Source organism: Cryptotermes secundus, unplaced genomic scaffold (genome assembly GCF_002891405.2).
Source record: "Cryptotermes secundus unplaced genomic scaffold, Csec_1.0 scaffold298, whole genome shotgun sequence".
Classification (NCBI taxonomy): Eukaryota; Metazoa; Arthropoda; class Insecta; order Blattodea; family Kalotermitidae; genus Cryptotermes; species Cryptotermes secundus.
This window is the reverse complement of record NW_019741976.1, coordinates 9,934-24,274: the sequence shown is the minus strand read 5'-3', so window position 1 is coordinate 24,274 and position 14,341 is coordinate 9,934. Positions and strand designations below refer to the sequence as shown.

Sequence of the window (14,341 nt, the reverse complement as noted above, 5' to 3'; positions counted from 1 at the left end):
CCTGATCCTACCAATTTTACATTTGGCTTTGCAATATCTTTGCTACCACAAGCCTGCCATTATGCCTCCATTGACTACCTGTTACTCATCTTTATACCTTATGCATGTCTGTATGTCATTTGGCATCTTGTCTGAACCTCCATGTTCAGTTTTAGCAAATGTCATGATCAAACATGCCGTATACAGGCTTCTAACATTCTACGTATCAGATCTCATGTCAGTTTTTCTTAGTTTAGGTCGTTTATCAAAAGAATCTGTCCAAGTACAAGGAAGGCCCTTTGCGACTTTTTCTAACAATCTAATTTTTATGGCAAGGAGTTATTAGGCCCACGCCCAACCCACAAGCTGGAGAACCACACTTGTCAGCTGTCCACAACTGCTTATTCAATATGTTCACAGTTACCCTCCATATCTGGAGGTCATCTCCTCCACCCGAAACCTGAGGATGTACCGTGCCATGATGACAAGGGACCCACATAACATGTTTTATCATATGACTATTTTGTGACATACCAAAATTCAGGTGACAATGCAGGAATGTCCCTCTTATCTCTATGTTATGGATACATACCAAATGGATGTCTTGCCTTAACAGGATCAGCAATAACAGCAGGATCAGATGTGCCATACTGATTTTCAGCCATAACTCGGAACTCATATTCTCGACCAATCACCAAATTGCGGATACGGCAGAATGGTGTAGTCACATAACTGCTTACCTAAGAAATAATGATTGATACAGTAAATATGAGTAACTTCAGCAGTTTCTTGCATTGCTGCAGAAATTTATGAAACAGGTGGTAACAATTTCACTTCTTTAATTTATGAGAGAGTCATAATAACAAATGGAAGAATAGAAATATTCTGTAAGTTGGGCCTATTTTTGATGAGTGACATGCCTATACATACATCTCTTTCTTCAAGAATCATCTGTTTCCTTAAAAACATATACAGTTCAGCTCTATATTTCAAATTACAAACTTTTTCCTCCAGTATGTTATTAGAACACTATATTATAACTTGAATTTCTGCCACTCTTTCACAGAGTCCGGTGACAAATAGTTTGCAGTAGAGTACCACCTTGAAGAAAGCAGTCTTCTGGGATGTGGCACCATGTAGATGTGGTGTTAACCCTCGTTTCGGAGGAACGTATCGCCTCCATCTTCAGGGTAGAAGGAAAAATAAGTAAATTCGCAAGCGAAGAAACAGTGAGAGAAGGTGCCAGCAGACTAATGTCGGAAATAAACTCAGCTATATGAGAGCAGGAAAGGAAGGGACAGGTCTACATGGAAAATCAGTGGAGAGGGAGAGGGGAAGGGTCTGGGGAGCAGGAACAAGGTTAGAGCAGGTATAGGATATTGTGTTGGAGGAGAAGGGCAAGGTTCTCCAAAACATTTGCATCTTCTCTACTGTATCCAGATAGATGGACTGTATCAGGGAAGGTGATTGACATTGAGCTCTAATCAAACAACAGGAAAATAATGAAGGCTTCTGCTTAGGCAAGTCATGGAAACCTCTCATCTACCCTTTAAACACTGTGGGAAGCCTCTTTAATAGGGTTCTCAGTACGAGGTTATCTACCAGACCCTTAGGCCAGGATACACTGCCCTTACCAGAGCATGACTCTGTCTTTTCAAGGCAACCATAAGCCTGAGTTTGCTGGCTGCTCCACCTCAGCACCTTCTTCTTTCTTCCTTGGCCTTTACCTACAACTGACTAGCATGATTTCTCTCTCACCTTCACACATTTTGCTATAAAAATGCAGCCTTTTGGGACCAACACTAGTCACTCCTCTATTTCCTCTTACTGGTTCTCTCTGAGATCCTCTATTAGCCTTTGTACTGCTCCCTTTGTTCCCATTGGTTCTCTCTAAGTTCCTTCAATTTTCTTAACTGATTCATCTCTTGACATGTGACTTGCTTTGCTTGCTATCTGATTCTTATTGGCTACTTGCTTCACTTACTCTTTAACCCTGAAGATGAAAGCAGCATGTTCTTCTGAAACATTGGTATACCTACAAGACTATATGGAATTACATCCCAGAAGAGAGTACTGTTCATAGCCACTGTTGTGATCACCTCAAATCTAACATATCATTTCTTCAGAATAATCTTGAATTCTGAAAGTGCTAGCAAATGTTCCTTCATTACGGATATCTTATAATTTAACCTGTGACATTACTGGAACATTGAAGTTCAGTTATATTCTCATGTTAATGTGATAAGGCAAAGAAATTATTCCAAATCTGCAATGTTCATGTTCATTAGTAGCTGACTGATTAAAATTCTCTGTGCATGCTTTTGTGAAAAAATGCGTTTGTACAAAAAATGCTCAGTTTGTGATTATCTTATACTTATTGCAGTGAAATATTTCATTCTGAAAATATGTGGTGCAATCCAAAAGTTCCTGAAATTTGAATTTTGTGCGCGAATGGTTATGAGTACATCAAAATGCCACTAGGTGTCTCCCCACACACACCCTTCTTGAATCAGTGTGGCAAGCAGCGTCAAGTTGAATGGTTGGGTTTATTGTTGGTGAACGTATTTCCATTGCTGTTTCTGTGAGTTTGCAGTTTTTCGATGGCTGACCTGAGAGAGCAGTGTGTCTGTATAAAGTTTTGTTTTAAACTTGGGAAAACTGCTGCAGAAATGCACTAAATGTTGAAGTAAGCTTTTGGTGCCAACAGTTTATGCCAGACACAAACTTACGACTGGTATAAGCATTTAAAAAATGGCTGAACATCGACTGATGACGACGATCGTTCGAGACAGCCATCAACTGGCACCACACCAGAAAATGTCGCGAACGTTAGGGATCTGATTCTGCAAGATTGTAGACTGACCATCCAAGACCTCTGTAACACCTTGGGACTAAGTTATGGTACATGTCAACGAACTTTGTCAGAGGAACTGAACATGAGGAAGATTGTGGCGAAGTTTGTGCCATGATTGCTGCAAAATGAACAGAAGTAGCATCGCTTGGAAGTCTGCAGGGAATTTCAACAACAGCTTCAAGAGGATCCAAACTTTCTTTCGAAGGATGTCAGTGGTGACAAAAGTTGGGTTTATGGCTGCAACCCTGAAAGTAAGCAGCAATTGTCGCAATGGAAGAGCCCTGCTTCACCTCGGCCAAAAAAAGCTTGACAAGTCAAGAACAACATTAAGTCCATGTTAAATGTTAAATTTTACTTGTTATTCCATCATAACCTGAAGAGTTTCTTGTTTTGAGGGAATGTATTATACTTTTTATTTCAGTTTCAGTGATTGGAATGTTTTTAATACCAGTGAATTTTCTAGGAAATGCCTGTCTTAAAAATGAAATGACATTATCTCCCACTTCTTGATGCAAGTTTAGATTTTCTGTAATTATTAGAAAAAAAGTATTGAAGGCATCTGCAATTTCTCCTGGGTCCTCAACTTTTTCTTCATTTATAAGGAGAGATGGTACCTGTTCAGTCAGATGTGATTTCCCTGTTTCATGTTTTATTATATTCCAGGTTGTTTTTATCTGATTATTCGATTTTGTTATAAGCCTACAGTAATGCTGCCTTCAAGCATCTTTTATAACTGTACTCAGCATTTTGCAATACCTTATGTAGTATACTCTCATGTAGGGATTATTACTGTTCCTGCTGTCTACATACAGACCCCTTTTATGTTTACAAGATATTTTTATTCCTTGTGTAATCCAGTGGTTTTTTATTCTACTTACACTTTTATTCTGCATAGGAAAACTGGCTTCAAAGATATTTGGAAAAATATATAAAAAAGAGTTAAACTTATAATTTCTATCCTTATTTTTGAAAACAGGTTCCCAAGTTTCATTTTCTAATAGATATTGAAATTAAGCAATGGTTTCACTATTTATTTTTCTGGTTCCCTGTTTCAAGGGTGTTGAATTTACTTCTGCAATAATACACATAACATTCTCCCTATGCTTCATTAAGCACAACACCATGAAAATATATGGGAGGTATATAAAGTTCTGCACATTCTTAACATTGGCATTAGATAGTAGTAAGTGATCAGTTTCATGCCGTGGCTGTTTCAGTCCTCACCTGTGGAAAGGGTCCCCCACACCCACTGGTTAAGAGGGTAGGATGGACATTGGTATAGAGGATGTGGGGAAAGGAACTAGTCTTCTTGTGCCAAGAATTAAACCCTAAGCCCTCAGTCATCCTGTCCACAATCTAGTCACTATAATAACTGCTAGTGGGGTGGACTAAGTCCCTTGTACTGCGGCTACTTCTGGCCTATTGTACCAGCCCCAGATGATAGGTGAGGGTGATTGTGGAGCAACTGGTGGAATGAAGATTGGCAGGGGAAACCGAAGTACTCAGAGAAAACCTGCCCCAGAGCCACTTTGTCCATCACAAATTCCACTTTACCAGACCCGGGATCGAACCCGGGCCACCGCGGTGGGAAGCCAGCGACTAACTGCTTGAGCTATGGCACGGCCTGAAAGTCACTATACTAACTGGGCTATTCCAGGCCACTGTTAAAACACACATTCATACAAAAACTTCCCACATAACTTTGAACTACATTTTTTAACCTAGTTACATATTTTAATGGCTGCTGAATATCTAACTATGGTGATAAGCTACTTGTGGTATGTAGTACTAGGTAGTAATATAACATAGAGAAAGAGATACTTGTACCTTCTGCCATGCTGCAGATCGCAGTTCTTTCTTCTCCACAACATAGTTTGTAATATCAGCTCCACCATTGTCTTTTGGAGGATTCCAGAAGAGTGTGAGTGCCTCACCAGCAAACTCATCAGCCCTCAGATTCTCAGGTGGACTTGGCCGATCTAACACCCGTACATTAATAGTGGCTGTGTCAAAGCCAGACTGATTTTTCAACTGCAGGCGGTACTGACCTGTGTCAGACCTCTTGGAATTCTTCACTACAATACTGGCATAGTCATCAGCCAACTGCAACATGAAGAAATAATTTGTGCATGTAAAAGAAAATTTTAGTTAATGACTTTTACCATTACATTTAGCAAATAACACAAAGTGGTTATCACTCTTAAGTGTTTAGTTTTTCCAAGACACTGCATGCACCATTTACATCTTCAGATCATTTGGATTAGATATCACACAAAGCTATCAGTACTAAGATTCTGTTAACTATTTAATCTGTCTCTCAAATGATGCATATCAAAACTTAAAAATATAACAATGGAATTTATGCTTGCCCCACTGCTTGCCTTATTTTGTGACAACTGATAGCATTTCATTAAATTTAAAGAGGCAAAAGTTCCTCCCGGAGGGCTTGTTCCCTGAATTTTTCTGCCCTTAAAAATTCCACGACCTCCACCGGGTTTGAACCCACGTACCTTGAGTCATGAGGTGGGAACGTTACACCTAGACTATGGAGGCTGATACTTACTTGCTGATGTACTCTGGTATCTGATCCATCCAGGAGTGTATCATTGTTGAACCATGTAAGTGTAGGTTTTGGGAATGCAACATATGGAACATGGATAGAGAAATCTTCCCCAGCACGCACTGTAATATCACGAACACCTCCTAGGTCCATGCATGGCTTATTAGATTCTTCTTCAATCAGTATGCTATTACTTGGCCTACTGGGATCTGATGGACCTACATCATTCACAGCTATAACTCTGAATTGGTATTCATCACCTTCTTTCAGATTAGGCACCTGCAGTGTAAATAATTTGGTGTCACATAGGTAAACTAATTTGATACACAAGCACAAAAGAATACTGTCATAAATTTGTAAGAGTATAATTACAAATGATGATGTCAAAATGTTAGAAACTTTATACAACAGCTTAATTTACAGAAACTGCATGAATATGATTTGTTTTAAAAATACAAATCTCTTATTATTCCTTTTTTTTTTTTTTGTTTCTCAAGACATAACCTTCCAAAATGACCGCATTATTTGAATATCAATATGTTCGTAAAGGAATATATTCATATGTCATAGATAATTGTACAATGAAGACAGTATGGTGCTGAAGCTCATATCCTAAAGTATATGTGGTTTTAGTCAGTAACAATTGCAGCATATTTTTATTTCCTTTGTAATAATGAAACAATGCCAAATAGCACTGTTAAGCATTCATATGTTTGTCATGTTTACTACCGATAATCTTCTCTAGTTTTCTTCACTTTTCCTTTGTGTAACACTGGCCGTTTATCCTAAAAAGCCATACTCAAGAGATCAATGAGTAAAGATTATTAACTATAATATTACTACATCTAACAAAGAGATGGATGTAACTTACTTTAAACACGTTTACTGGGACAGGTGTCCCATTGACATCAGACCAATCAGCATCTCCTTTTCCCTTCTTTTGAATAATATAGCCCTTGATCTTTGATCCTCCATCACTGCGAGGAGGCCTCCAGGAAAGGGTCACACTATCTTTTGTAATGCGATCAGGTTTAGGAGGTTCAGGTGCATCAGGTTTCACTGAGAAAAAAATTATGTTACCATTACTGATTATATCATATTGGACTTTCTGGGAAATAATTTCTAAATCAGGTGGATATATTTTAGAAGTGAGAACTTTTCATTCAATAAATCTTTCAGAAAATTGATGAAAATAAAGCAATAAAAATATATGAAGATTGTAAGAGAGTGGTGACAGAAAGGACAAGAAGGTTAAAAGGAAAATAAATAAGATAAAGTACTTTACCAAAACCTGATGATGAAGAAGAGAATGACTGAAGTACAGCAAAGGAAAAGAATGAAAAAAAAACAAGGTCAATCAAATTAGTAGGGAATTAAAAAAGAAAGACAATGAAGAAAAGAAGGAAATTATGTGTTCATATTATCTAAATGACTAAGAAAGTTTGTTTATCCACAACATTACAGATGCAGGGTAGCTTGTAATTAAAATTTGTATATAATAACAGCTAAGGAGAGTATAAAAGGATACAGACATATTTAAATATTACAAAAACATGACACACAGAAAGAGCAAATTGTGATGTGACCCCTACATTGTAATATGTGAGTTAAATTAAAAGTCAACATAAGTAAGAGCATGGGAGTTAGTACAATAAGCAACCTAAAGGAATCAATGCAGAGTGAATATATACAAGCAGAAGATATGATCAGATATAAAAGTTCTGTAAAGAAAACAGAAGAATTAATTATGCACCACAAATATTTACATTCATGTATGAAACATGGACCAAAGACAAGAAGAAAAAAGATAATATGAAGAGAATAAATGATTAAAATCACATCTATATAAAAAGAAGTGAATGAGAAGAACAATGTAAAATAACAAATGTAAAAAATGAACTACAGGATGTTATGAAAAAGACAAATCAGATGTGCTGAACAGGAAAATGGCAAAACCAAAAAGGAGGAAGATATGAATAACAAAAGAATAAGAATATAAATATGGAATATGACAGGAAGTGACTGACATGGAATGAAGAGTAATGGAAATGAGTTTGCAGATTTTTTATGTGGGGGGGGGAAAAAAAGGAGTTATGAAATGTAAGTGAAGAAGAATCAAATCAAGAGATGCTTAAAACCAAGAGACCATATAGTTTAGTTCTAGCTCCCCTTGTTCAAAATGTGAAATATAAGCAAATATATAAGCACATGTTTCATCCCGTTACATTCTATATGCATAGTAAAATCAGAGAATACCCAAAGGAAACAACATAAACAAGTGAAAAATAATATATATCCAACTATGAAACCTAAATAAATTTTAGATTATTCTGTATATTATCTTGCTTCAGAATGAACCTATCACATGGTGAAAACAGATACTAAGGCCATTAAAAATGTTTTAAAAAAGGATTGAATAGAATGTATAAAATTATGTACATGCTATAATTCTCATATTTATAGCCAGACAACAGGAATTTTGTTGAAATACACCATCCTGTGATTGTTTATGTTAAGAAAATATAGTTACATGGCCTCTAACAATAATATAAATTATGCAATGGTAAATGCATAATTCCCTCACTGACTAATAACTTAAAACAGACAGGTAGAAAGATGATTAAAAAAAATTCCTGCACTTATTATGTTTCCCATAACTGAATTAAATCCTGCGCTTATTACGTTTCCCATAATTGAATTAAATATGGGAGGTTCTAAGTGTATCACTTTTGTACATAGTCTGCCTGCTTCTTTCACTCTGTTCAATGGTCCACAAGCTTTTTGATGTCATCAGAAAAATTTGTTTGGACTGAGTGAAAAGCCAGTCAGGCACCACTTCTTTCACTTTGTCATTATTTGCAAAACAGTGACCTCTGACAGCCCCCCTTAGAGGTCTAAACAAATGGAAATTCAAGGGTGCAATGACAACAGTTTTTATTGGATGACCAAGAACTTCAAATTCCATCTATAAGAGGGTTTCTCTAATAGCATTATGAGGTCAATTATTGTCATTCAACGTGACAACACCTTCTGACAAATTCTGTCATTTTATGTAAATGTTTCCGCTGAGGTAATATATTCTTCACACACAGAGAACATAAACGTGTGTGAATTTCAACCCTTTCAATGCCAAAGAAAAAAATCCTTAAAAACAAAGCATGACCCTCTGTTCTTCTTTAGTAAGAACTGGAAGTGGTACAGTTTTGTTCTCTGCTTCACTGCAGCTTATTCGGTATGTTAAAGGTCATGTCACGCAGTGTACTGACACATCATCTAACATGGTTCCTTACCACCAACTGTCATCAGGCAATCTGTTACTTTCTACTGGCAAAAGAAAAGTGTACATACTTTTTTAATCACTCTTGTATAAATTTAAGTGAAACCAGAAAAGTCCTATTATATGAATGCTCAAAATGTGAGAACATACAGCGTTGTGCTTCTGCAGTAATCGGTTCTGTGGGTTTGCTGGGCTTTCCAGGTCCAGCTTCATTGACTGCAATCACACGGAATTCATAACGGGCGCCTTCTCGCAGATCTTGTACAGTGAAGCTTGTATTTGGTGTTGGATAATTATTCACCTTAATCCATTCACCTCCACGCTCACGCTTCTCCACATAATACCCTGTCCAAACACAATTAGTGTTACATGACAACTTGTTTGCATAACTCAGGTTTGTACAATATATGTCTTTAGGTTATAATGCCTAGAAAACAATTGTGGTGAATAGGAAGCAAAAAATAATTTTGTAGGCTGCAGAATGATGTATGTTGTCAATATTCTAAGAAGTGTTGCCTACTTAGAAACAGAGATTTCCAGATTGAATGGAATGATATTAACTGATATAAGTGAGCTAGAGGAGTTACAACTAAATAACTTGATAAATGCACAGAAGCACTCCAAGCTTTATCCATAAATGCTCAATGTGTTCACTATTTATTACAAAATAAACATTCAGACAACAATTGAATTCATCCCATGTAAGCTGTAACACTACTGTATCACTGACTTAGTCATTCACTTGTTAAATAAACTCCCATAAATCTGCAAAGGGTTGTGATTTACTGTTCTATAAACTATATCTTCTGTAAAAATTTATGACAAATACAGAAGCTGTGGTGGGAAAGTAATTTGTTTCTAACATCTTATACAATTTTCCAGCAGCTGCTAATCCATAAATGCACTTACATAGAAATGGAACTGGGACATCAGCAGCTTGTAATATCTGAAACAATGTCTCTTGTACAGGATTCTCCAGTGTGGTTGTTGGGCTTTTTAGATCAATGCTTTAGAAGTAGTTAGTTGGACTTAAAATGAGTGATTCTCTGGTTTGACTGACTTATAATTCACTGGCTGACAAGATGTTTGGATTTGTACCTTTGTTGATGCATTTACTGACAAGATTGCCAAAGCAGCATCTGATTGGATACTTCAAATGTGAAAGCCCTGCATGATGTTGAAACATCACTATGGTTTAATGACAGGCAGAAACTCAAGGAATCAAAGACAGCACCAAAATTTCTGCTGTTCCAGTATATTTTTAGCTATGAATGATGACAGTGCTGAAGTGGTCAAGCCACAGATTGCCATATCTAACCTTGAAACATTATTTGTTTCTGTACATTTGTCATGTCAATTCATTCTTCTTACTGTTTTAGTTAATTAAATCTTGTTGATTTCAATCATTTCATTCCTTTGAAAATCCCAATGTGAATATAATAATAATTTATGTTCTATAAATAAGGTATAAAATGTGACTAAAAATGTGTAAGAAGTTAATTTTTTAAACTTGAATTTAAAACTTTCCTTAAGTGTGATGATTCTTGTCATTCAATGGGGAAACAAAGAACAAACTTAACATGGTGCTTATTCTATACAGTTGAAAGAGTACATCATTTAGCCAAAATAAGGAGATTTTTATACCATATCACCAGACAGGTCTATAAATTCTGGTCAAACCATTTTATTAAATTTGGTCTGAGGCAGAGTAAAATGGCAGTGACAGATTTGTTAATCAAAGTGTGATACTTTCTTTTTTACCATTCTATATGGAAATTTGCACTTTGGATACATATATGCGTTGAAGCAAAAATGTAATGTACCAGTACCCTACACTTCATGTTGTTATACCAAAATAATTTCTGAGGACATTACAAGACTTGACAACATGTTCTGTTAAATCAGACAATGTAAAATAATTGTCATTTGTAGGTCAAGAAGTAAATGCAAGGCTCTGAATATGTGGTTATGAAGGGTGCCTTCCATGTCATGAAAATACAAGCAGAGTGTTTAAAGGATCTGCCCACACCGTCACTGATTCCAGCCATTCCCATGCAAATTGCATGGTCTCTCAAATCAAATATTGGAATAGAACTACAGAAAAGAGATTCACGCCCCATTACATACTACTGAAAATAAGAAATTTTGAACTTTCCATATAAGTATTGTGAGGTGGACAGCGCAACGCTTGGTAACACCCCCCCCCCTTCCCAATCCGGGGTGATGTAACAGCATAGGAGCTGCTGCTGCTGCTACGGTAACATAACAGGGGGCACTGCTGTTAACACGGGACAACATGGAACGGTATAAATGACCGGCTGAGCAGTGTGTGAGCCAGAGTGTGAAATTAGGAGTGACAGAGTGTGGATCGTGAAGTCGCCGAGAGCAGTGGAAGTAATTGTGATACTGCAGATTGCAGTAGTTGTGAAATTGTGAATTGTGTAAGTGTAAAAGCGAATGTGGAATAAATTCGCTAGATCCAAGATGGTGTGAAGTTATTTGTCGTGTTACACATGGCCAACACGTGACAATATGTTACATGCATTATGGGTCAACAGATTTTATATAAGACAAAATGCACATGAGATGAAAGACACATACTGTTATTAATTTATACTAAGAATAACATTTCACTATGCTATTCATTCAAATGGAAATAATTTATAATATCATATTAAGTTTATTGAATTTTATTTCAAGTACTTCAGTAAGAAACTGGATAAGAGTAAAATTCTACAGAATAAAAATTTTAGTGTAAATATGACCCTTTGTGAAAATTAATTAACTGATATTCTACCTGTTATAGGCTTCCCTCCTGTAGATACTGGTGGATTCCATTGCAAGCTGCAAGTACTTGGGCTGTAACCTGTAATTTCTGGTGTGCTTGGAGCATCTGGGGGATCAAATGGACTCTTTGCTACAACAGGTTTTCCCTCCAAAGGTTCTGATAAGCCATAAATATTCTCAGCCCGAACTCGGAACACATAACGCTTTCCTTCATGCAGTCCCTTTGCAGTGAAAGCAGTTTTGGGACAGAATCCTGGTAAAGCTTTCCAGTTATCCAAACCATACTCTGTCATCTCAATCACATAACCTGGAAAAAATATATTAAATGATATTTCATGATTTCATTACTACCTGAAATATATTTTTGATAAAAATAAATTTACTTGGGCTAGTAAATTATTTTGTGATGATATGGTAGTAACTGCCATACATTAATTAGGAGTAGCAGTATTCAGAAAAACAGTAAATAATGCAGTCAATTTTCCATGCATTCTTGGTCAGCATCTGCAGACAAACACAATGATGTTACTTTATATCATATCATAAAATAAAAGCATGTAACTGTACCAGGCATATCTTTTTCTTCAATAATTACAAATAACTATACAAGCAATTAAGTAAAGACAAACTGAAGACTTCATACTCAAATACACATAAAGTACTCTTTTATTTCTTTTCAATAAGCAATGAGATACTTTCTACAGTGCTTGATAAAATCATAAAATATTCAAATTGTATTCAATTCAATTCAATTCAATTTATTTACATTCTATAAATCCTAAGCAGGTTAGTACCTTTGGATACAGAACATGTCAAAAGGTTACATACATAAGTACAGGCAATTTTAGCTTAAAAATTAATATAACTTAATTTTACATCATTCTCTATTTACATTGAAGTATTCATCTAAAGAGTAGAAGGAATGAGCATGTAGATAATTCTTTAACTCTGATTTAAACTTTTTAGTATCATTGCCCAAGTTTTTAATACTTTGTGGCAGATTGTTGAACACTTTTATGCCAGTAAAGTAGACTCCTTTTTGATATACTGATAAAGTTGATGAGGGTAGGTGGAAGTTATATTTTTGTCTAGTATTCATGTTATAGACATCAGAATTTAATTTGAATTTATCTTTGTTGTAAACAACAAATAAGAGAAGCGATAATATGTATTGTGATTGAAGAGGTAGAATTTTTAATTTCTTAAATAATTCTCTACATGAATCTCTACTTCTACATCCTGTAATGATTCTAATTATATTCTTTTGTATTTTAAAAATTATTACACTATGTGAAGAGTTCCCCCAAAATATTAATCCATAGTTCATAATAGAATGAAAGTAGGCATGGTAAACCATCTTCAATGTTTCCTGTGACATAAAAGGCTTAATTGATCTCATCGCATAGCAAGCTGCATTTAATTTAGGTATAATTTGTTCAATATGTATTTTCCAAGACAGTGTACTGTCTACATGTATTCCAAGGAATTTTGTATCAAGTACTTTACAGATTAATTTGTTGGCATAACTGATGTCCAGATCAATTTGGTGGTTGTTTTTAGTTGTGAATGATATGTAATGGGTTTTATCAAAATTTAATGAGAGTAAATTGGCTTCGAACCATCTGTTTAAGGCTTCAAATACAATATTTATGTCATTTTTAAAGTTGTCAAATTTAGAGTTCTTAAATATTATACTAGTGTCATCTGCATATAGAATTGGTTTAGATTTATCGCTGACTTGTATGTTACTGACTTACATGAAATATACCATTAATACATAATGATTATGATAAAGCATGTGCAAAGCTGCAGAGTGGAGCAAGTACAGCAATCCAAGTCATCAGAACAGTTGAAGCTTGGCTTATCATGAAACTAAATTGTTCAGTCACTACATGTGAGTTCAGGAGTTCCTCATTTCGAAAGAATTGGCTCTCCACACTAAATGTAAATGCTGCAAACGACAGTTTTTAAGCAGAAAATTTTTAATTCAGATTTTGAATAAATGTGATGAATATTTTATAAAAGCAGTGTCTCTTGCAGTGATGCTATGAACAAATGCAAAAAATTATCTTTAATGAAAATACTTGAGAGTTATTCTCTGCTAAATGAGCCAGTGCATAAAACTTCCATCTAATGAATTTGGGTGTATTTTGGTATATCTCCAGAACCTACAACTGTAAAGAGAAATGTCAGTATTTGATACTTTGAGTGAGGGTTTTATAAACTATTGTCATTTCAGAATTTGAATAAAAAATTCTAGGTATAAAACATATTTTCCTATTGCACTGACTTCTAGTTCTACAAATCTTGTGCTGTTAATGTTATATTTAGATCATATAAATTTGTAGTCCAACAGTGAAATTCAACGTAGTTCTTGCAATAGAGTGCTCAACACAACATCTCTCTGTGGCAAAAATATATTGGTTTCAAAAAAATAATACTGAATGCTGTACAAACATTATGTCTCTTCCTACTTTTTGAATTGATATGAAGAGCTTCAGATATTCATAAGCATGTTATAAAACTTGTAAAAACATTCAGCTAAATAGGCCCAAACTCCAAGAATTTTTTAACTTCAGGGTTTTTCACAACAGTGATTGTGCAGACTGTGGTTTTTGTGACACTATGGAGTCCTATGAAAGACTAGAGAGCGTCCCAAGCCATACTGCTGGCTTCCCACCGCGGTGGCCCGGGTTCGAGCCTGGGTCTGAAGTGGGATTTGTGGTGGACAAAGTGGCACTGGGGCAGGTTTCCTCCGAGTACACTGATATATTGGGTTTTTGGACTTTATCCATCGTCCTGGTTTTTAAGATAACTAATAAAAACACGACGTTTCGGAAACTGGATCTGTTTCCGTCCTCAGGTGAAGGAAAACACCTATTCT

General features: G+C 35.7%; 1 protein-coding gene across 2 annotated transcripts in view; it reads right to left on the bottom strand.

Moving 5' to 3' along the window:
* Nucleotides 1-14,341, bottom strand: part of LOC111872863 (twitchin) — a 77,725-nt gene that overhangs the window by 54,048 nt on the left and 9,336 nt on the right. For both annotated transcript variants that reach the window (XM_023867091.1, XM_023867092.1), the window contains exons 7-12: nt 11,468-11,764; nt 8,821-9,015; nt 6,265-6,452; nt 5,397-5,672; nt 4,661-4,936; nt 572-719 (exon numbers count right to left, since the gene is read on the bottom strand). In XM_023867091.1, the coding sequence (XP_023722859.1) occupies nt 572-719; nt 4,661-4,936; nt 5,397-5,672; nt 6,265-6,452; nt 8,821-9,015; nt 11,468-11,764 (1,380 nt within the window). The remainder of the gene's footprint in view (nt 1-571; nt 720-4,660; nt 4,937-5,396; nt 5,673-6,264; nt 6,453-8,820; nt 9,016-11,467; nt 11,765-14,341) is intronic.